Source organism: Phasianus colchicus, chromosome 3 (genome assembly GCF_987193195.1).
Source record: "Phasianus colchicus chromosome 3, bPhaCol1.hap1.1, whole genome shotgun sequence".
Taxonomy (NCBI): domain Eukaryota; kingdom Metazoa; phylum Chordata; class Aves; order Galliformes; family Phasianidae; genus Phasianus; species Phasianus colchicus.
The window spans coordinates 10,560,185-10,581,630 of NC_143438.1; the positions used below are offsets into that span (position 1 = coordinate 10,560,185).

Here is a 21,446-nt window from a genome sequence, read left to right on the forward strand (position 1 = left end):
TTTTCTATTTCTTTGGTATTTAATGCAACTATCTTACAGTTTTGCAGGAACAACGTTTTGGACACAGGTCAAAATGGAACAACTCAACCAGCATATGCTATTCTTAAACAATATAACAACAAAAAACTCATTATCGATGTTATTTTCTCTCTCCTCGTTTTTCTTTCAATTTAAAATAGATATCATCTCCCTCAAAAGACCATCTTATCTGCATTTTCAAACACTCCAGTGAATCAGAGGGCTGCTAGTCAGAAGGAACAACGAACACACCATTCTCTTCTGCACTCTTCATTGAGACGTTGGGCTGTGGGGAGGAAAAAAAAGGTAAGAAGAACATTTCAAGAAGTTTATACAAGTTTTTATGTTGTGCAAGATAAGAAAGTTGCAGAGAGCTAAGAGTACTTAAATTCAGCTTTTAATTGCCTAATACCTAGCCTGGAATAAGGATGAGCAGCTCCAGTGATGCAATGGTAACCTCATTAATTCCTCATATGCTTGCTGCTCTTCCAGTCCCTTCACCAGAGGCAATTCAGTATCCCCGTATTCTGAGTTTGGTGCTCACAAAGGAAACTTCCCTAACTAGCTACAAGGATCCCTAACAACACCAAAACAACCTGCGGACAAAGGAATCCCTCAGGTAAGTACTGAGGAGAAGTATCCCAACTCTGTCCTTATCATCTCCCTTAGGAAAGTGATTTCTGGCCACTTTGCTTTCCCCTCCCATTTCCCCAATTAAACCAATCATAACAAAACCAATAAGAACCTTCTCAGCACAATTTAACACTCAGTTTTAAACAGAAATGGCACTTACTGTGGTGCTGACAAGCGTACTGGCAAAACTCTCAGCTGTCTCACCCAGGGCTGAGTCAACAGACTGAATTCTGTGGGGGAAAGTTAGCTGAGATGAGTTGGTTTGTTAGGCTTCTATCACTTACACATAGAACAGTGATATTTAACAATAAAAAACAAAATTTAGGATTATTCTTTTTGCAGCTTTGTGCCCAGCACTGGTACCATCAGCATTTTTATTTATTTTTTTAACACAGAAAAGTATCACCTCCTTTGATCCCTGTATAGAGATGGCGTGCATCCCATCCCAGACCTCAACCTCTCAAAATGCATGCCCATCACACACAACTTCCCATGCAGAATCCCTCAAAGAGTCCTAGTGCCAGTTTCAGGTCCTCATGGACTGCAACGACTGTCAGTGAGCACCAAGTGGAGGTGCCACACCACCTTCAAGCTAACTTCAACCACAGAGGACCTGTGAGCAGGGTGGACAACTGGTAAATGCATACCTTTGCTTCTGCTGGTTGCAGAAAGAATTCAGTTTGTGCAGCTGTGCATTCCAGAAGTCCTAAGAAGAGCCCAAAAAAAGCCCCATTAATTTGGAAGGGACACTCTAGGAGCTGGCACAAAAAGTACTACAAAAAGAGTACTGCACACCACTGCATCCTTCTCCATGTTCTTCAAGATCTGAGTATCTTTCTCAAGGTTGGCAAGCTCCTCCACAACAATCTTCTTGAAGGCTTCCAGCTTGTTCAGTCTAGTGATGGAAAACAGACAGGTTCAACAGTTCAGGGTATAGGAGAGAAAGCTGTGGACATCCCCATGCTCTGCCTTCAGCACAGAATCCACCTATAGTCAGACACTAATGTCCTTGCTGAAACTAGCAGAGGTTTGCTCTCGGAGCACACAAATAGCTGTACCACACCAAATCAGAGGCTAGGATAGCTACATGCTGGTACTGGAGCTCAGCACAGAGCATACAGCAGAGTTCCCAGTGCAATTATTAAACAAAGGCTATTATTTTATACTATGCTTAACTCCAACAAAGCGTAGCAGATACAGAGGTTTGATAGGCTTACACGTAACTTCAGTTGTGTCTTTATTTTGCTTATAGCAAATTCATAAGTGTTGTACCCAATTATGAATGAATCTCCCATTTGACAGATTTCGTCAATGCACAAAGCAGACAAACGTCATTGGGCAACTGCCTGTAAAGTCCTTTCCTGCCTTTTTTTTTCGTGCACACAATCTACAGAAATGGCTGTATAACAAAGCATGAATAAATAACCCCCCTTAGTACTTCTCCCCCACTTCTTTAAATGAATCAACCTGCCTCCTTCGTTCACTCTCTTGAAACATCACAAGAGAAGCTGCTAAGTTCAAAATTCTTTTTATGCAGATCTATAAACAGTGATGACAACAAGAAATCAATAGCTTCTATCACTCCTAACTCAAGCATTCTTTGCTCTGAAATCAACTATCCCCTGTACCTCTACAAGAGAAGAGGAACAAAGCCATGCTCTGAAACTCTTTACAAAAAAAGAAGAGATACACAACCCACTTCGCCTTAAAAAACCATAGAGGTCAGGCCCTCTCACAAAGAAACATTTCTTTGTAAGAAATCAGAGTTTGGGTGGAGCTGAAGATGCTTCCATTCAGCAGACACTTCACCTGCACTTGTGAATCTCTTTCAGCAGAGCAGAAACATTCTTCTCAGAAGTCTTCAGCGTGTTCTGTGCAGACATCTCCATCTCTTTGTACCTGGACTGACCACAGGACACACCATTAGGAGCAGGCATGTGGTACAACCCCAAACCTAAAAACGCAGTTTGCAAAACATTTCCACGAACACACACTGACATAATTAAAAAAATACAAAAACCCCATAATTGCTGCATGGTACAAAGCGTCAATCCTGTATAGATCTGATAGGATGAAAGCCTGGTTTATTTAAAGCTTTATAACAAGATTTTCTGATAGCATCCTCTCATACTAGACTTGGGTTTATGCCATCATTACTCATTAAAGCTAAACTGACAGTAACAGTTGGTCCCCCATGTTACATCTCAAGCATGTCCATACTATGAGTGAACCAGCAACATGCAGCACACATATTACTCACTGAGAAACCACCACCTCTGCAAACCACTGATCCAGGAGATACAAACGCCCTTGTGGATCTACCTGTGTTTCAGTGACTAAATGCAGTCTGCATTGCTTTCTATTTTTCATTATGAGAAACCAATGGAGTTTTTGCACTGAGCTTAAGAGCTCTGTGCTCTAAAACAAAACTTTTGAATTTCTGATATTTGTCCATGAGGGCAACTATTTATGTCCCCGATTTAGGCACAATGCAACTATTCTGAGTTTTTCTGAAACTTTTATCCTTTTCCTCTAACAAGAGCATGCAAAATGCCTTAAATTAAAAACTTATTTTCCTGCACAGAAATGAGAAAAAAGGAAGAACCTGATTCAAATTTCCTTTATTCACTCCTTACCCTTCCTGTAGCACTTCTGAGAGTACAGGGGCTACAGGATACAGAGTACAGAGCTTCAGGATAACAGACATCACAGCCAAAACACCACCAAGGCATACATGTTAAGAAAGTTACCCAAAACAGTTGCTTTAACTGGTTGGTAAAACTTTCAAATACAGCAATCACTCCTGAATCACCAATATCTTCATGCTGTATCTTGGAAAGAAACGCAGTACTCACATCAACCGTTTCCTGACCTACAAGAAAGCATGTGCCTGGTTAGTACCACCCTGGGGGGGCCTTAGTGGGAAACAAACCCATGTGATACTGCAGGGAGATGTAAACAACAACTTCATTATCACAGAGAGCAACATATTTACAGATAATAATGCAAGATGACAGAGTAAGCTATCCAATAACTGCAGTTTGTTTGTCCATTATCTGTATGCTTTCTATACATGAAGTTATTTTTAATAACTCTTGATCATCACTATTCAGAAAGAATAGAAAACACTACTACCTGACTAGACGGTGGTTAGGCACCCCAGATTTCCTTACTCACATTTTCAAATACGTGGCAACTAATGAGTAAACCATAAGACAGGCCTTCTGTTACACTGACTTTTGGAGAGGATGTCCTCCCTCCACATCTCTCTTGCCCCTCAAGCTTCCACATGACTCTGATGTCTACCAATAAAAAAAAGCTGAAAACATTTTAATACTTTAAGTGCCAATTTGACTTTACCTCTTTTGATCTCCTCTTCCTTCTCAACTGAGTTCAAAAGTTTCTTTGGCTTAAAGGGTGACTCGGAGGACAAGTGCTTTGTTTCTGAACTGAAAAATCTGGGCTTCTTCACAACAGTGCCACTTAATGCATCTAGGAGAAAAGGAGAGGTTTCAGTTCTCCTGTTCTTTACCAAGAGGCATATATCCATGCCTACCAGATACACAAGCAAAAAGCACTACTGGAATTACCAATACAGCAGAAAAGCAGGCAACTTCATTTTAGCGCGTGGCATCACACTTTCACAGGACAGAACACAAGAGACTACCAGCAAGTCTTCTCCCCTTACAAAAGCTGTCAACCAGACTCTATTATGCAGCTAACTAGAAAACTACTGTACTTCCATCTCAGAGATTATTTCATTTCTTGTCCCACTATTGTGGCTAAGAAAACTCTTCTCTTTCCCATCCCAAGCTCACAATCTGTTTACACTCAGTTGTTTCTAAGCAATTCCATCTGCTACTTTAAAAATTAAAAAAATACATAAGTAATAAACACAGAGAGAGAAATATGAACATCCATAACAGTTGCTTCCAGATCTTCAGAACCCTGCTGTACAATTGCTTTTAGCTTAAAAACCCCTTTGGGAACACAGCAAGAAGAGGCAGCCTGTATTTAAATCAAACTTGCACATTTTGTGTACGGGGTGACTTTCTGTTGCATTTCTCTGAGCTCAGTGAGGTGCCTGTGGTTGAGCCTCTACAGAGCAGAGATCAGGAAGGTGGTAGAGCCCATGGTGAGGGAACAGCAAGGCCCCTCAAGGAGCATGCTGCAGCAGCACAGGGTAGGTTCAGGCTTCGTGAAATATGCAGTCAGATGCAGTCACAGAACACACCTGACATTTCTGAACAGGACCCTACTTCTGCCTTTATATAGCATCAGCTTTTCTCCCACCATAACACCATGCAATAAACAATGATCAAGAATAAGCCTTCAGAAGTTACATTCCTCCAAACTTGTGTAGAGGCACTGACACAGTGAAGGTATAATCTGCAAGTGCTAGACAGATAGGAGACACTGACATATGAACATGCCACCCCACAAGAGAGTGCTTTCGTCCAAGATCTGCACTTCAGTGATTCGGGTCATATTCCCAACCATAGCTTTAAAACCTGTAGTTCTCAGAGTTGCATCAACAGTAATAGGATGAAGACAGCCTGTTGCCACTCGACTTTCATGAAGTTTGGTTGCTTCCAAAAACAAAGACATTGTGCAGCAGTTTTGAATTTTGAGTCTGCGCAAGTTCAGTTTCACTTCCTTACATGCCTCTGTTACCTAAGAAAGCTACAACTTCAGTAAGCATCAGTGCATGTCACCATTTACCAAGTGCTTCATTATCACCACTTATGTCTATATTAAGAAGTGAAAAGAAAGTCAACAACTTTCTGAAGTGTCACCTGTTTTTAAGTTACAGTTGCACTGCAGCACCAAATTACTAGATTTGGGGTTTATTCTTTTGCTTACTTCATATATTTACTCTCAGGTTACTAGTTTGTAAGTCTCCAAGCTCTGACCAGCTATGCTACTAGCTCCCCAGCGATCATAGTTAGGATTTAAGAGTTAGAGAGTCATCTAGGTTGGAAAAGACCTTCAAGAGTTAGCAATTGTTGGAAATATTAGCATGGTGGAAAGGCAATACAGGAGTAGAATAGCAAAGGGACAAACAGGAAAGGAATGCTCACCTGTCTCTCAAGATCTAGGCTTGCAGGGAAAAACTCCACAAGGGAGAGATCTCCAAGTAGCGCCCTTAAATGGCATCTAAGAGGTGGAGCCAGGCTCTACCTCTTCTGGTCACACAGGTGAATTGCCTTCACCTGTGCACCAAGGGCTGACTCAGTCCTTTCCCCAGGTGATCAATCAGTGGTTCAGGCCATGACTGAGTAGTTCCCATACAGTGATGAATTTAAGAATTTATATAAAAAGCATCTTGCCATAGCCTACCACAATACTAAAGACATAGAAATTGAAACTATTTCCTGTGCAAAAAGCATGCTTTAAAAATCAGGAAACCTCCCTGTTTATTGGCCTTTGAAAAAAAATTGACAACTCCTTCAACATCTTTTGGCCTTTTGACCAGCTCTCCTACAGTATTGAGACCAACATACCCAAGTCCTTCCGCTTAAAGCTTTCTTCTTCTCTTGTCTCTTCACCAGACACATTCTGAAACTTCTAAGGAGAGATGGAGAAGAAAATAAGGCAGCACCCAGGAGACAGGCAAGCTGCCAGGGGCTGCAGATGAAGCAAAACAACACAATACATGGATGGCCTGCAGATCAGAACCGGCTGAGGGTAGGTTGGGGAGAACTTAAGCACTGCATACAGAACCTGTGTTGCCTCCTCCTCCACACCTGAGTGCTCCTCCATAGACACATCCAATGACTGCCATATGCCTTCAGGCTCCTCTGATTGCACGTCACCTGTGTGAGAGAGTAGCAAAAGGATTCAGCCAATCCTGTCTGCAACCAGATTCACCCTGTTGTGTGAACAACACCATCCATACTTCATGGGTGAAGCTCCATGCATACCAGCATAAATGCTGTGTGCATCTTTCCCATGAGCATCAGTTATTTTACAGTGTATATAACTACCATTGAAATAACAATTTTTTTAAAAAGAGTTAATCAGCACTGCAGAATAGAGAAGAATGCTCAGCCTGAAATACAAGCCACAGTCTGTCTATGTTCAGTACTTGCTTTCCAACACAGAAGAAGACGCCAATTCCTTTGTATTAATATCCACGTGATTTTTTTTTTTCCCCTAAAGTTTTAAAATATAATGCTTGAGGGGAGATATTTTTTTTTCTTCCAAGAAACAATATTTGGACACTTTAGTACAGGTAGCAGAGCAGTCTGGATAGATAGCACAAACACAGCATATCTTTTCCCCAGAAACCAGATCAACAGCCCCAACTGCTGCTCTCTCTGCTCAAGGGACTTCACCTACAAACAATACCCAGGCCTTGCAGCCATTACAGGAAACGTCACCAGGCATTTATGAGAAAAACATAAAGAAAAAAGGCAAAACAAAATACTTTTCTAATACACTGGCCATCAGTATAAAAAAGAAATACCAGCAAGATCCACGGTAGGTAAATCATCACCCTTAGAGATGGATGTGTGTTTTTTCCTTGACACTTTCTTTTCATCTTTTTGTCTTGCTGCTCCCTGCTAAAACAAAACCAAGTCTTAGTACATATTTTCTTTAAACAGTACAAATAAGTTTTTTGGAGTGGATTGATTTTTGAAAATTTATAAGAGCAGAAACCTCAAAAATGTACCTAATACAAACTGATAGCTCTCTTCAGTGCTGTGCCCTGAATTTATCTGCACGCTGGCATTTAGCCAGCAGAGCTGTATAGTAGATAAAGTTTTTCAGCAGCAGAATCAAAGCATTTTCAGTCAAGAGAAAATAGAAAAGGTTTTCAGGGAAAGATTAAAACTTTAAGCGCAGCTTCAAGTTCTAGAGAATTTTCCCATACTTACTGCATTCAGGTAAGAACATTTTCAAAACATTTGAGACACAGCAACTAACAGCTGGGCACTGTAACAGCCTGGCATTTCTCAACTGTGTTTTATTCTGCTTTATGTATGTCTGATCCACTTGCTGCCTGTCAGTATAACTCATGGCTAGCTTTTCAGAAGCTATAGCTGGAAGCAGAGAACTTGAAACCTCAGCCTCTAGCAGCCCAACAGCATCAGCAATATCTAACTGGCATTTGTTCATTAGAATACTTGAGAAGTTGATTCCAACATATTGGCTCCCACTCACTTGCTCACGTTTTGCATCGATATTGTTTCTAGATCTATGCATGACAACTCACCTCTTCCATCTGGTTTTCATTGCTGCTGCTTGGAGATGACACTGGAAGTACTGTGGGGAGAAAAGATTCACCTGGTTACCAGCAATACAATTGGGAGCCATCTCCATTGGTTTGCACCATAGCTAAAAACACCAGTAAGAAAAGGAATCCTCCTCCACACTTCCTTACCTGCAGTATTACCTGCTCACCATGCATGATGTGAACCAAGCCTACCTTTTAATTTTCTTCTCACTCTGCGCCTTTTTCGGGTATAGTTGAGAGATTTTGGCAGTGGCTCTTTCTGGGAGTTGAGGATCCAGCTTTTCTCACTCTCACTGTTGCTTGTTTTTTCATTATTGCTTTCAGAGAAGAGATGCTTCCTATAACTAAGATAAAAGACACCATTAGGAATCCTGTTCAGCCAGCTCCCCCTTGCCCCTCCCCAGAAAGCTCACTAGCCATTCTTTTCCTCTAAAGAGAATTACTTCATTTCCTCCTCCCCACAATGCAATCAACACCTGAAGCATTTCAAGCTGCATAAAAACACGAGGGGCAGATGCTTGCCATTTGCTAGTACAGGGCTTAGAGCATCTTCCTGCCTCCTCTCACAGCTAAACAGCAACAGCAGGGCATGCTCTGATACCAGCAAGCTATTCATGCACAGCCACTACTAGTTCATTTATCAATTGCACTATTAACAAATTAAGTAGTACTTCATCAATTACAAAGACATAGATTAATAGTAAGATAAATTCATAATTAGAACTCAACATTTCTATTGCCAGCTTTCCCTTCTTTGTCTGAATTCTAAAAGTAACAATTTGGGAATATCAAAAATTTAGCACCTAAATGAAAGGCAGAGGGCTTCAATATTTTTCTAGAAGTAAATCAGTTTGAGAGCTCAAGTGTTATCTTTATCAAAGTAGGCAAGAGCAGGTTTTTTCTTTAGTAATTCACATATTTTCAGCTTCTCTTTAAATGCTGCTATTGGTGACATCCAACATTTGCAGATGCTATGATAGCTAAGTAAGGAACTACTGTTTTGGAAACATACCATAACCTTCTTAATCTTAACTTACAGCAGTTTAATTAAGGCCCCAAACTATTCTTACAACAAACATTTTATGGGTGGTGCTCCTGTACCTCTGATTTTGTGAAAAATTTTTCTTTCCCAAAACCTTCTCTTTGGCTTCAGCAACCTAATAAGAAAAAAAACAAACACACACATGCTTGTCTTAAAGTTTATTTATTCTGTAAAATAATCTCCAAAATTAGAGCTCTTCTACCCAGATGGAGTTTGGATGGAGCTGTCAGGACATCAGGCAGTGTACCACATAGCAAGATTTCATGCTGACACCTAGTGGTAGTAGAGAGAACTGGATGGTGTCCAGTTCGTAGCAGAAATTCTCCCCACTCCTGAAAACCATTCCTTAGGTATAATACTAAAAAGAAATACAATCTGCCTGTTTTGCTACGTGGGCGCACCCACCCTTGCTGCACATCTGTGATCAAATGTATTCCCCATCTGCAAGTCTGTACTCTCTGGTAGTTGCTGAACCATGAGCTCAGAACAGCCCATAAAAGCTGCCTCAGTTTTACCTTCTCATGACTTGCGGAGTCTGAGACCTCAAAGTCAAAGAAGTCCTTCCTGCAAGAGAATACAGCATGGCAGGCTGCCATGAGCAGTCACCCAAAGGCACTGAGAAGTACTGAGGGAGGGGGAATAAACTATGAGTGTTTACTTTTTAACAAAGTTTATAATTAAATAAACGTTATATGCCTAAATACAGTGTTCTCACAGTCGCTACTATACATGAATTTATAAATTTATATATATAAATTTGTTCCTTCACACGTGGTAGGAGAAAGTCATGAATGAAAGATAAGTTTAGAAGCATTCAAGAAAAATTAAAAAAAAATATATTTCGAATCATAGAACGGCCTGGGTTGAAAAGGACCATAATGATCATCGAGTTTCACCCCCCAACATTTAATTCCCTTTTGGAAGTTTTAATTTAAACATTTCTTCTCTAATCACTTTCCTTATTTAGTCTTTGTGCCCTTAATTACTTAAAATGAAGGGTATTTTTCTTTCACCAAATAACAGCTACCTTAAAAAGTCCTACAATTAGTTCTCAACACGCAGCGTACTCTCCTTTTCTGACAAGTAAAAGGACAAAAAGAATTTAAAAATTACACACTTGTCAGTTAGACTTCTTACTAGAGAGAAGAAATGCTCATTTTCAGATGAAGCACTAGAGGGAGTAGAACGATTGCTCTTCTCCATTCCAGCCTGATCCTGTTATTCCTCTTTTCTAAAGTGGAGCACCAACGTACTTAAACTTAAAACACAGACCATGCAGTGATGTTGACATTCTGTGCTAAAGTTTTCCATTTCTATCTACAACCAATCAAAAAAAAAAAATCATCCAAGCATGTCTTATAAGCTAAGAATCACTAGATTAGACCAGGACACACATCAAAGCCAAACACAACCAAAACCACAGCAGAGAGAAAAAGCTATCTCAGAGCTCCAAGACATGAGATACCAAACAACTGGGACCCTGTTATGACAGCCATGTTCCATTATTACAGCTATGAGATAAAACCACCTGGGACACCAGACCCCACTAAGTGCTTGCACCATACCTGCCTCCAGTCTTCTGCTTGACCAAACCTTTTATTCTGGTTCTCCTTTCCAAGGTACCAACCTTGTAAAAAGAAAAGTGTTATGTGATCAAAAGCTGTCATATGCAAAGTCATGTATTCAACCTAAAATCTGATAAAAGCAGGGTAAGGAATATCAGGAAACCACAGTCTTCCTATCATAGGAAGTCTAGCTGTAGCTACATAGTTCATTACTACCAGAAAGCATGGGAGCTCTGACGCTGGAATCAGGGGGACAGGGCATTGAGGGTATAAAAGAAATAGTTTAGAAGCTTTGAACTCATTGTGCAGGGCTAAGTATGACAAAAACTTCTGAACTTTCAGTTTAAATGTATATTTCATAAACCTGGGAGACAGACCACCAGAACATCTCATCTCTTGCCTCATGTGTCTTCACTCAAGTGAGTATCAAGGAAAATGTACCTTGGGCGTTGATGCTTCCGTAAGTTTCTCTTCTGGTGGCTTCTCACTGTGGAGGGTACATGAGCAAACACAGTGCTGAGGGGATAGAGTTTTAAAGCCCAGAAAGTCCATGCATGAAGTATTAAGAGGAAAGGAACTTGTACCAATAAGCCTTGAAGCAGTGGGTTAGCATGCGCATAGGAAGTCTATAGAAGAGCAACTCATTAACTATAACACTGTCCTTCACAGCTCTGGAAAATATTATCAGTAACACCAAGGTGGACACAATTTCACATCATCTTCCACAAAAACCATGGTCCTTATTACAAAAAGCTATGTTTTTGCCTTTGAACTGAGCATGCAACAGAAATTAAGCTATCTGTAATACTGGTGTACACTTATACTGCATTTTAATTAAAGTAGGCACGAGAGGTAGCATCACCTTGCTAACCAGGGTGGCAAAGCAGTTTCTTTTTTTCATTTCTAACTGGTGAAACAAACCTCAGTCACATGCACTAAGATAAGGGGAGGGAAAAAAAAGCCAACACCTTCCAGCTTCCAGAAGACACTTACCTAGACTTCATATCCATCCTTGGAGACAGAGTTTTGGACTTGTTTGCTGAAGGAGACAAGGAAACTACAGCTTCACTCTCTGGAGCTACTAGTAAATGTTTTTGTTTGCCTGCTTTCTCTGGAAAACCCACAAAAGCAGAACCTTCACCATGTCACCCGGGTGACACTTAACTGGGTCACGCTTAAGGAATTGAAGAGAGCCATGTCTGACCTGAGCCTTGGTCAGCTTCGTCCAGGCCAGACTGCTGGTTCACTGCAGTCATGGTGACATCAGAGTTAGACCTTTTCTGCTTGGAGACATGAAACCAGCATCAGAGCACATTTACGACTAATAAAGAAGTGGGGTTTTCTCAGTTTGTTTTTTTTGTTTGTTTTACAAGATCAGAATTTCAGTGCTAGTCTTTGGCAGTAATAGCCACATGATCATCGCTAGTCACATACAGTAAGTCTTTGAGTTATATTTGAGTGATACTGTGAATGCCACCATATCATTTTACCATCATCCTGAAAGGCAGGGAAGTTGTGCTTTTTTTGTTGTTGTTTTGTTCTTAAAGCATTTTGCCAATATTTCAGATCTGGGGACAAGTATTTAGGCTGACTTCCCAATGACATGAGAAAGATGGAATTTAAAAATAGGTCAGTTCTGAGCACAAACCAGGTTTCTTGGAAAGAAGATTTTAACTACATTTGTGAAGAACTGGAGGAGAAGAAAAAGGAGACAGAAGGACTGCTTCACCATACACCAAACACTCACTGCTACAGTGCCCACTAACTGCTCGTTGTGTTGTGAGGTTAGGTTTTCTGCTATGGGATCCGTGTTTTCAAAGTTTTCAGGATTTTTCTTCTGTAGATCACTGGACTGAGATGCCACTGCAGAACAACAAAATGAATGAGAATATCTTCATGACATTTAAACACATACACCTCTCTGTTCTTAAGCATGTATGGAGAAGTGTAATAATACAACTATTAGACAAACATCTCAAGATCATGCTTAATAAAACATTAAAAAACGCTAAATTACCAAGAGCAGAATAGAAATCCCAATAAATCAGCATTTTGAGCCCACCCCTCATCACATACAAAGATTACTGCCATTACTGCCTTAACCCCTAGCTCTGCAACACACAGCACAACCTCTCACAACATCCAACTGAAGTACCAGACTAGATCTTCCACCATCTGTTTCACTAGTAGATTCTCCAAAAGGCACTACAAAGGTTGTTTATCTACAGACAAACTACATTCTACCCTTTGTACTGCTTGGTTGCTTTGAGTAGTATCCACCTTGTACCTGAGTACATTATTCAAGGTGAACACTGATGAAAGAGCTTCCTGACCTGTGCCTTCAGCATCTAGAGGACTTTCATTAGAGCTTACTTTGGGTTATAAATGGAGAGAAATGGGAAGGACTACTGAAGGAATTGCTATCCCATATCTACAGCTAGCTCTTTTGGATACTCGTCTGAAGAAAACTGAAACACACTGTAGCTGCCAGTGCACAGATCCAGTCTCCATAAGCTGTTTCCCTGCCTTTTTTTTTTTTTTTTTTTTTAAATGTGGCTAATTGCAAGCAGTGGACTGTGAATAAAGATAGTCATTTTGAAATTGAACTTAAATTCCATAAAATAATAACAAAAGAGATCACCTCCTTCACTCTGCCTCGTTTGCTTCTCATTGTGGATGGGCTCCTCTTCATCCACGTTTGTCTGTTAACGTGAAGAAATCTTATGTGAAATGACCTTAAAGTAGAATCCTTTATCTAATTCAGTTAGCTACTTCATAGCATAATTAACATCTGTTAATCACCAGCAGCAAATCATTGGATGCTAGCCAAGCTGACCATTTGGAAATGTTTCATTCCCTGCCACTATACTGCAACTATTCATTCTGACATAAGACTTTCTGTAGATCCCACAGTCTGCAGATGAATTAAATGTATTAGAAATTATCAAACTGATAAATAATCAAAGAAAAACACCCTCCTGTATTTTTCCATTATCTTATTATAAAAGTGAGCTTTTAAAAAAACCCTCTACTGTTTAGATTAAAAGTAGTATCTACAGTCTATGTCCTGTAGTTCCTCTTTTCACCAGTTCTGTGTCACAATTTGTTCAACTTGTGCAAAAGTGAGTGCGAGAACTTGTTCACAGTTCAGTTCAAATAAGGCAATTAAATTAAACAGGCTTTATTATCTCCTCAAAAAAACTCAGCAGAAGTAAATCAATCAATCGATTAATAAGACACTTTAACCTTTCCAACTTCTAAAGCATAAATTAGAGTCCCTAGAAGCTTTTTTCCCCTATGAAGTACCTACTATCTATTTCAGGCCAACGTTAAGAACAGCCATATTCAGTGCCATAAAATCTCAAGGGGAAGAATAATACATAACAGGTCGGAAAAAAGCCACTTGATGTTTTCACCAGTCTTCTTTAGTAAAGAAAAGAAACCTAATGCTAAGAGCTTACCATCATTTTTTCATCTCCAAGGACTTTTTTAAGTATACTAAAGATTTCATACTCAGCACTGAAATGTAACTTGATTTTTGTTGCTTCTGTTTTGTTAAGAGTAGCAGGTATCTTCATGTAAATTTTGACTATCTTTTCTCCACCAGCCTCTGTAGGGAAAGCAAAAGTCAAATCTCTTTTAGACCATGACATTCAGTCTATCATCCCAAATATATATATTTTTTTTTTTAATTTTTTTAGGTAGTGTCTTTCACACCTCACCCATGCATTTCCAGTTACATTGCCCATCCACTTATTTCTCACTGGGTCCAGCGATTATGCATCCATTACCCTCATATCTACAGATAAGCTCCCTCAATACATCCTGACTGGGTGCAAGGAACAACCCGATTCTTTCACCACCTCAGCAACTTACAGAGCCTTACTGCAAGCAAGGTCTTGCAGTTCATGCCAAGTGGAAAGCATAGTACATGAACAACACAGGCAAACCTTTCTTCCTTCTCTACTGCCACTGCAGGATACAACATGGAAGAGTCACCTATACACACAGTAGCTTGGTGAGGCTCAGAGAAGCACTGGTGGCAAGTACTCAGTCACTGTTTTGGTTCTGCTTTTAATGGCAATGTAGCTGTTCCCCAGGCATCACTCAGAAAATGAATTTCTGTAGAGCCTGATGTGGCTAGTGAAATTGTTCACTCACACCAGTCAATCAACCACTGTGAAAAGCCACTGAAAACCCAATATTCAACATAAGCACAAGCCAGAAATCAGTATAGGGAGTGCTGGTGCAAAGCGATCAAATTACTCAGCACAGAGAAGGGAAGGCATCACCATCACCAAAGAGTTCCCATATTTTACATTGGCTCCCTTTGACTTGCAGACAAACAGAATGTATGGCAAGTGGCCAAGTCTTACCCTTCAGACTGTAACAGCTGACTGCTTCTTTCTGCAGCCTTACAGAGTCCCAGAGAATACCCTTAGAGAACCAAAACAAACACATCAGCAATAGAACATCCACCTGCTGCATTAGGCCAACTCAGGGTTGCCAGGGCTTTATGATTACCTCAGTACTGTCTATGTAAAAAGTCACACTGTGACTGCCAGTATTGAAGTCAATCCAGAACTTGTCCAGCTTCTCATCTGATGGCTTCTTCACCTGGGAAAACATGGCAGTAGTGTTGTCACTTCCTCTGCTATATCATTCTCAGTTTCCTTTAACAAAATGAAATTGGAGAAAAATTGCCCTAAATATACACATATGTATACCTCCCAGAAAGTTAACTTGGAATCAACCTGCGAGTTGCAAGCCTACCATTCATCTATTCATACACAACAAGTCAGAACAGGGCTGTACATCAGCTAAGTGAAAGGAAATACCTCATGCAAATGCCTGCGTGTTGGCATCAAGTAAAGACTCTGAAGCCTTCTCGATTTCTGAGTACATGAGATAAGCCAAAGCAGCAGTACCAGCTTTCAACAAAGCACTTTAGTGACTTTGTTTTGGTACAACTGTCAGGAACAGTGCCACAAATACGTACATTTACTTGAAGACTTAGAAAGCAATCTGGAGAATTGATAACCGCATCTATGACCTCTCCTACATGGGCATCAAGCTGATCTTGCTTTTTTGGCAGGCTGGGAGGAACCCTGCCAGAGGAATCAGAGTCCTTCTGATGCATTTTAGATCTCTTTTCAGTCATCACCATGAAAAGAAGTGCTGCCTCTGTCATTTGGCTGACACAAAAGCAAAGTCAGCAGCAGTAAGTTAGGAATTGGTTGACAAACAAGCAAATTTTTGAACTAGAATGCAAAGTTACATGCTGCACTCTGGAAAATTTAGTTCTTTAATGAAAAAAAAAAAAAATCAGATGAAGAAACATACTCTGCACAAAGAACTGCAATAGCACTGTAGATAATGCAGCCCAGCATTACTCTCTCTTACCTGGCTCACGTCAGCAAAAGCAGACAGGCAAGGAAATGAATAGACTCTGGAAGAAAAGCAGACTTCATATGATACATTCAACATCAGTCAAAACGTAACTTGCTGAAAGCTGAAGTCATTAAGATTGGCTATTAATTTTACTGTTCAAAAAAAATTTGATAACTTTCAAGAAGTTTAGAGAAGCTTATGGGAAAAAGAAAGTGATACCTCACAAATTTCAGCTTTCAAAAGAACTACTGGCATAATGAATAAAATCCTTTTCGTAAGAACAACTTAATTATTCATGCCTGCGATGTAAATCATTTTTGTGGAAGAGAACAGAAGTTAACAACTTTTCCCCAACAGTTTTCAAATGGATTGCAGTTTAGTTTCCTGATTCACAGCTTACCTTCTTTTATCCCCAAGCCTTTCATTTAACTGGTTAAGAAATTTCCTGCAGTCCTTCAAGACAAATAACATTTTATTAAAAAAAAAAAAAAAAAATCAGGCTGTTTCCTTTGGAAAAAGTGATATGTTATTGAAGATCTATAGCCTCTACTCCAGTTAAAAGCTTTTAACTCATTGGTGTGGCAACAGAGGCCACTGGCGAAAAGAAACTCAGGTTGCTACTGAGGGTTCAACCCAACATATAGCCAGTCAGCCTCTAAACATAAACCATACAAGTAAGCACTTTGGAAACAGAAGTCTTTTCTCTTATATTTGTCAGGCTAGAAAGAAATACCTTCCACAAATAACTAAGTAATTTCATATTTATAAAATCAGTTCTTTGGGAACATCTTCCAAGGACATCCTGACTGAACTCGAACAAAACCAGCCCCTATACAGTCTTGTCAAATATGTTGTTTTCAAAATAAGAACCCTCACCGTCTCAAATTCTTTATCCTTGATCTCTTTGAAAGCTTCAGCAAGATATTTATCTTCAAACCAGTGGTTAACAAGGTCATCTCTCCATTTTTTTATCGTTAGCCTACAAAGTGCTTCTGAAAGGGCAACCTGAAGGTCATAATCTACATGGCAAACATAAGCACAGGATAAATATATCCCCCCCCAGCAACACAGAGGATCAGTACTGCTACTTTCACACTAACAGTCTATAAATTGATTCCTCAGCTCTGTTTGAGTTTACCCAGGCAAATGGTAGTGTCAGTTAGCCAAGGACAGTAACCCTTGTAAACATGGGCACCCTCCTTGCTCAGGTGGCAAGGATGCCATTAGCTATTGCACACAGCTGCACCGGGAGATGTTCTTGCACACCAGGAAGAGGATGAGAGCAAACCCTTGTTGCCACCACAATTTTATCATGGCACACGTAATGTGACTCAGCCACTGCCCCAGAAGTGTTGGGACTAGGGGAAAACTAAATGAAGATTTGACTTGAGAGGTAATAAAACTCCTTTAACTGCAATTTGTTCACATCAGAGATTTATGGTTAAAGTTTGGGTGTGCAGGTTCTGGGTTTTGTTTAAGAATAACTGCAAGCACACTTCGTAATTACCTTCATCATTACATTTCTACATAGATCACATTAGATTTTCCTATTAGTTAATAAGAATCACTAACACTAGTTAGAAAAACCACAACTGTTGCATCTAATCATTTTTTATAAAGACTTCTTAAATTACCATCTGATTTTCCTTCCCTAAAATCAACCACCTACAAGGAAATAATTTAAATCATAATCCATCTGCATTAAATAAGCAGATGAAGGCAGAGAACCCTTGCTTCTAAGAATAACCACTAAGTACTTCTTACCACCAGCCTCCAGCATTGTTTTTGCAAGATCCTTCCTGAAAGAACAGAACACAACAAGATCTAAAACACTGAAGTGAGACTAACAGACTAAACAGAAGCATAAGTTTTATGAAAAAGATCATGCATGAAACAGAATAGTAAGCCCAGTAACTTCATCTGTACCCATGCAGCCAGAGAATGCTGCAGCCCAACTGAATGCCACCTTCCCTGCAACAGCAATGGCTGGAGAAACACTTACGTAAGGAAACACACCTCCTCTGACAGCGGGAGCTTCTTTCTGCCCTCACGTGGGATGCTATCAAGTATAGAGTTGAGAGTCCTCAAAGCCTTTCTCCCCCAACAGAGGATGGAGCAGGGACAGAAAAAGAGCCAGTTAGATATTTCTCACATTTTTATTTAGTCACACTCACTCACCTTGTGTTTTCTTCTCAACACACAGGCCTTACCTCCTGCCGCAGGGCACAGCAAATGCTTGCTTCTGTCACCAGACGCCCTAGCTCAGGCAGAAACAAGTTCACCAACTGCTTCTTCCCTATGAAAAGAGTTTGCAAGGCTACAATTAGCAATGAGCATAACACCTGCATAAAAGATAAGTGAAACAACATCAGCTTGCAGTGTTTTTTGAAGAAGTAAATCTGCCCCAGTCACAGATTCAGCTTTAAACAGAGCTTATGAGGGGCAGTTATCACATTGGTCTGCAAAGGGATGACATGTGGGCTGCCATCCTTTCAGCAGGACCGCTTGCTTTGCAAAATACTTGATGATGGACATTTAAACAAGGTACCATAGCTAGCATGTTTAGTATAAGAAAAATTAAGAAAAAGTGTTTTGTGCTCTGGTATATATGTTAATAAACATGAACTGGAAGGAGACTAGGAGGAGATTTTAAAGTATATGTTACAAGGAGGAGGAGGAAGAGGAGAGGAAGGAATAGATTTTCAAATAGCATTAAGAAATGTGCTCCTGAGGCTGAGATTCAGAAGACATAGGAATGGAAAGATAACAAATACTGACCTTCATTACTGCACTTGCAAATCACCTAATGGAAGTAGTAAAGGAAGGTTTCATTAACATACAGCAGCTCAAGAACAACAGTAACCAAAGTGCCTCAGTGCTTATGTCCTTACCATCACACCTCTCAGGGGCTGAAATGGCCTAAAACATTGCTGCACCCACGCCCATTAAAGCACTGCCAACAGCTGTCACATATGGTCACCCTGCATCATAGAGAGCAGGGAGGAGCAGGGCACCCACTCCCCCAGGGAATTCAGCAGCACCCTCTGATTCTTGCAAAACCCACATCTCAGCACATTCTGGTGCACATATGGGCACCCTTGCATTGCAACACTATTTATGTTTACACACTTAAACTACAAGTATTGCTGCAGGCAGTATCTGAAGAGTGTTGGAGTCACTTGGAGAAAAAAAAAACACACTAAGAAAAAACAAAACAGATAACAAAAAGAAACAGAACCATCACTTCGTCCTCCACAGTGAAAACATACAGAAGAAATGGGCCAGAAAGACAAAGGCATCAAACTGACAGATAAATTATCTATGGAGCCTTTTTGTATAATTTCAAGAAGGAACAAGAAGGCTTTATTTTGCTTAAATATATTTTATTATCTCCTAAAAAAAAAAAAAATTAATTTTAAAAAAATCAAGCTGCAGCCAGAAACAGCTAACAAGTCATAAGCAGTTAATCTAATTCTTGTAATCAGAGCATATATGGCTCTAGGAAGTAAAGATATCCAGGTAGGCTGATGCCTGCACACACACAAGTAGTTCACACACATACCCAAGAGTGTGTGTGTGCAGACAGTGAGATCTGGAGCATTTTCCTTATCGGAATACGAGTGATACAGTAAGCTTAAAGTTATGAATACTGCAAACAAGAACTAAATGACAGATCAGTCTTCATGAGTAAATAATTTGTTTCAAATAGCACAGGGACAAACAGCCAGAACTACCTCAGCAAAAGCATCTGCACTTGATAGAAAACTATTTGTGAATGATGGCTATCTTATATACAATAACAACAATCCTTCTATTCCCCTTAATAGATGCACGTACCAATGCAGAGTCAAAGAAGTCTTCCAGAAGTACCATCAAAAAATTATTTTCAGTTGGGTCGATGAGGATCACAAACGTTCTTGCTCTTTCAAACCAAGATACCATGTAAAAATTAAGAGAATCAGTTAAAGCCATGCAAGACAAGCTAGTAAACCTTACACTACATGTATCTGCAGCAAAAGTTATGCACACAGAACTGCTCTCAACTCCTGCATTTCACAGCCCTGTACTGTGTTAAAAGCCACATACTGTGAAGAAGCTGAGTTTTGTTTGCCACCTGCACACACTGCCACTCTCACAGCACTCAGCAGCACTTGTACCACTTTTCCTCCCTGTATTCCCCTGCTTTGTGGTCACAAAGCACCTGCCCTTGGTGACTAAGACTCCCTTGTCATGTTGCTCTGCAGCATCACAGCTGCTACAAGATTACCTGCTCCAAATATTTTGGAAGTAAAATAACACAAGAGATTTTCCAAGCTTTTGCTTTTGTATGTTACGAATATGTGCTAGTCAAGACACTGAACAGCATCACACACCTAGGAGTAGCTACAAATCTATGCATCTCTGGAGGTAAAGAGCTCAGACAAGCAAGAATTGGTTAATGTTTTATCTGGAAAGAAATTTGGAGCAACCATATCCCTAAAAAGCATCACTACAAAGCATTGGTGCAGTGAGTTTAGCTGAGGACTCCTGGACACAGCCCTGTTAACAGAGCCCTATCAGAGCCTGGCATTAATCTCAAACACAGGTGCCTTTCTTCTGCTACAACTGATGCCAGCTGAAAGCAGCACTATGCTGATTAGAGAAAATACAATTACAAATTAAATGCAGATGCTGCACTAAACTTAAAAAACAGACCTGCTGAGAGAGCACATCCAGCATTTGAAGTTATAAAAGCACAAAATTGCTCATCAGTTCCATTGCTAACATAGTATTTTGCTGCAGCACTTGAAATTTAATTAGAATATTTCACAAATTTATTCTATTATAATATTAAATGTTATATTTACACTATTTATTATATTTCTATTACTTCACAAATGAGCTTCATCAACTCATCCTCTCCCTTCACTGTCAGCTTAAAAAAAAAAAATCACAGACCTGTTAAGTTAGGTGATAGGTACAACCATAATATTAGTTTTTGCATTGAAAACAATGTCAGGAAGTAGAAGATTTTCCTTGCTCAGTTCATGAAATATACCTGGAAAAAAACTACTTTTGGCAGAACCATATAAGCCATGTTCTAGCCCTCACTACAGATCCTTTCCCCTCATCTAAGCAACTCTAGGTTACATTAGTAACTTGCTTAGGGTGTTACACTCATCTTTTCTACAAGTCCTTGCTCAATGAACAAGCTCGTCCCCTGTTGGAGATCACTCTTGAAGTAGAGCTGGATACACTTCAGCAGAAGGGACACGTTGTGGAAGTCATTCCTGTCCAGCTCCTGTGGAAAGACGTGGAGCCATGCTCTGTCATCCCAGTCCATGGGTAACAGAGGCAGCATTACAGGGTGAGTAAGATCAGCTCTGGTACACAGGCTGTGGGACTCACCCTTCTCAGTGCTTTGTCGAGCTGGCTAAGGAGAGAGTTGCTGTACTTTTGCAGTGTGTCTGTTTCTCTCTCTTGTAGCAAGTCGCTTATCTTCTGGTACCCCTTCCCCTTAAAGGCATCAATGAGCAGCAATTCGAGCTGCGGTGATACGGGAAACAAACACAGCAGA

General features: G+C 40.1%; 1 protein-coding gene across 1 annotated transcript in view; it reads right to left on the reverse strand.

Moving 5' to 3' along the window:
- The window catches only part of SYCP2L (synaptonemal complex protein 2 like), a 24,104-nt gene continuing 2,658 nt past the window's right edge, over positions 1-21,446 (reverse strand). The window contains exons 3-35 of the mRNA XM_090136948.1: positions 21,278-21,415; positions 21,048-21,170; positions 19,727-19,828; positions 18,668-18,692; positions 18,100-18,185; positions 17,892-17,980; positions 17,654-17,688; positions 16,766-16,908; positions 16,290-16,342; positions 15,902-15,947; positions 15,023-15,115; positions 14,875-14,935; positions 13,960-14,108; positions 13,140-13,200; positions 12,246-12,361; positions 11,703-11,778; positions 11,492-11,609; positions 10,940-10,985; positions 10,499-10,560; positions 9,449-9,497; positions 8,993-9,048; positions 8,084-8,235; positions 7,871-7,920; positions 7,121-7,217; positions 6,376-6,467; positions 6,156-6,219; positions 4,012-4,143; positions 3,402-3,523; positions 2,461-2,555; positions 1,447-1,546; positions 1,299-1,357; positions 812-881; positions 1-304 (exon numbers count right to left, since the gene is read on the reverse strand). Coding sequence (XP_089993074.1) covers positions 245-304; positions 812-881; positions 1,299-1,357; positions 1,447-1,546; positions 2,461-2,555; positions 3,402-3,523; positions 4,012-4,143; positions 6,156-6,219; positions 6,376-6,467; positions 7,121-7,217; positions 7,871-7,920; positions 8,084-8,235; positions 8,993-9,048; positions 9,449-9,497; positions 10,499-10,560; positions 10,940-10,985; positions 11,492-11,609; positions 11,703-11,778; positions 12,246-12,361; positions 13,140-13,200; positions 13,960-14,108; positions 14,875-14,935; positions 15,023-15,115; positions 15,902-15,947; positions 16,290-16,342; positions 16,766-16,908; positions 17,654-17,688; positions 17,892-17,980; positions 18,100-18,185; positions 18,668-18,692; positions 19,727-19,828; positions 21,048-21,170; positions 21,278-21,415 — 2,820 coding nt within the window. The 3' untranslated portion in view covers positions 1-244. The remainder of the gene's footprint in view (positions 305-811; positions 882-1,298; positions 1,358-1,446; positions 1,547-2,460; positions 2,556-3,401; positions 3,524-4,011; positions 4,144-6,155; positions 6,220-6,375; positions 6,468-7,120; positions 7,218-7,870; positions 7,921-8,083; positions 8,236-8,992; positions 9,049-9,448; positions 9,498-10,498; positions 10,561-10,939; positions 10,986-11,491; positions 11,610-11,702; positions 11,779-12,245; positions 12,362-13,139; positions 13,201-13,959; positions 14,109-14,874; positions 14,936-15,022; positions 15,116-15,901; positions 15,948-16,289; positions 16,343-16,765; positions 16,909-17,653; positions 17,689-17,891; positions 17,981-18,099; positions 18,186-18,667; positions 18,693-19,726; positions 19,829-21,047; positions 21,171-21,277; positions 21,416-21,446) is intronic.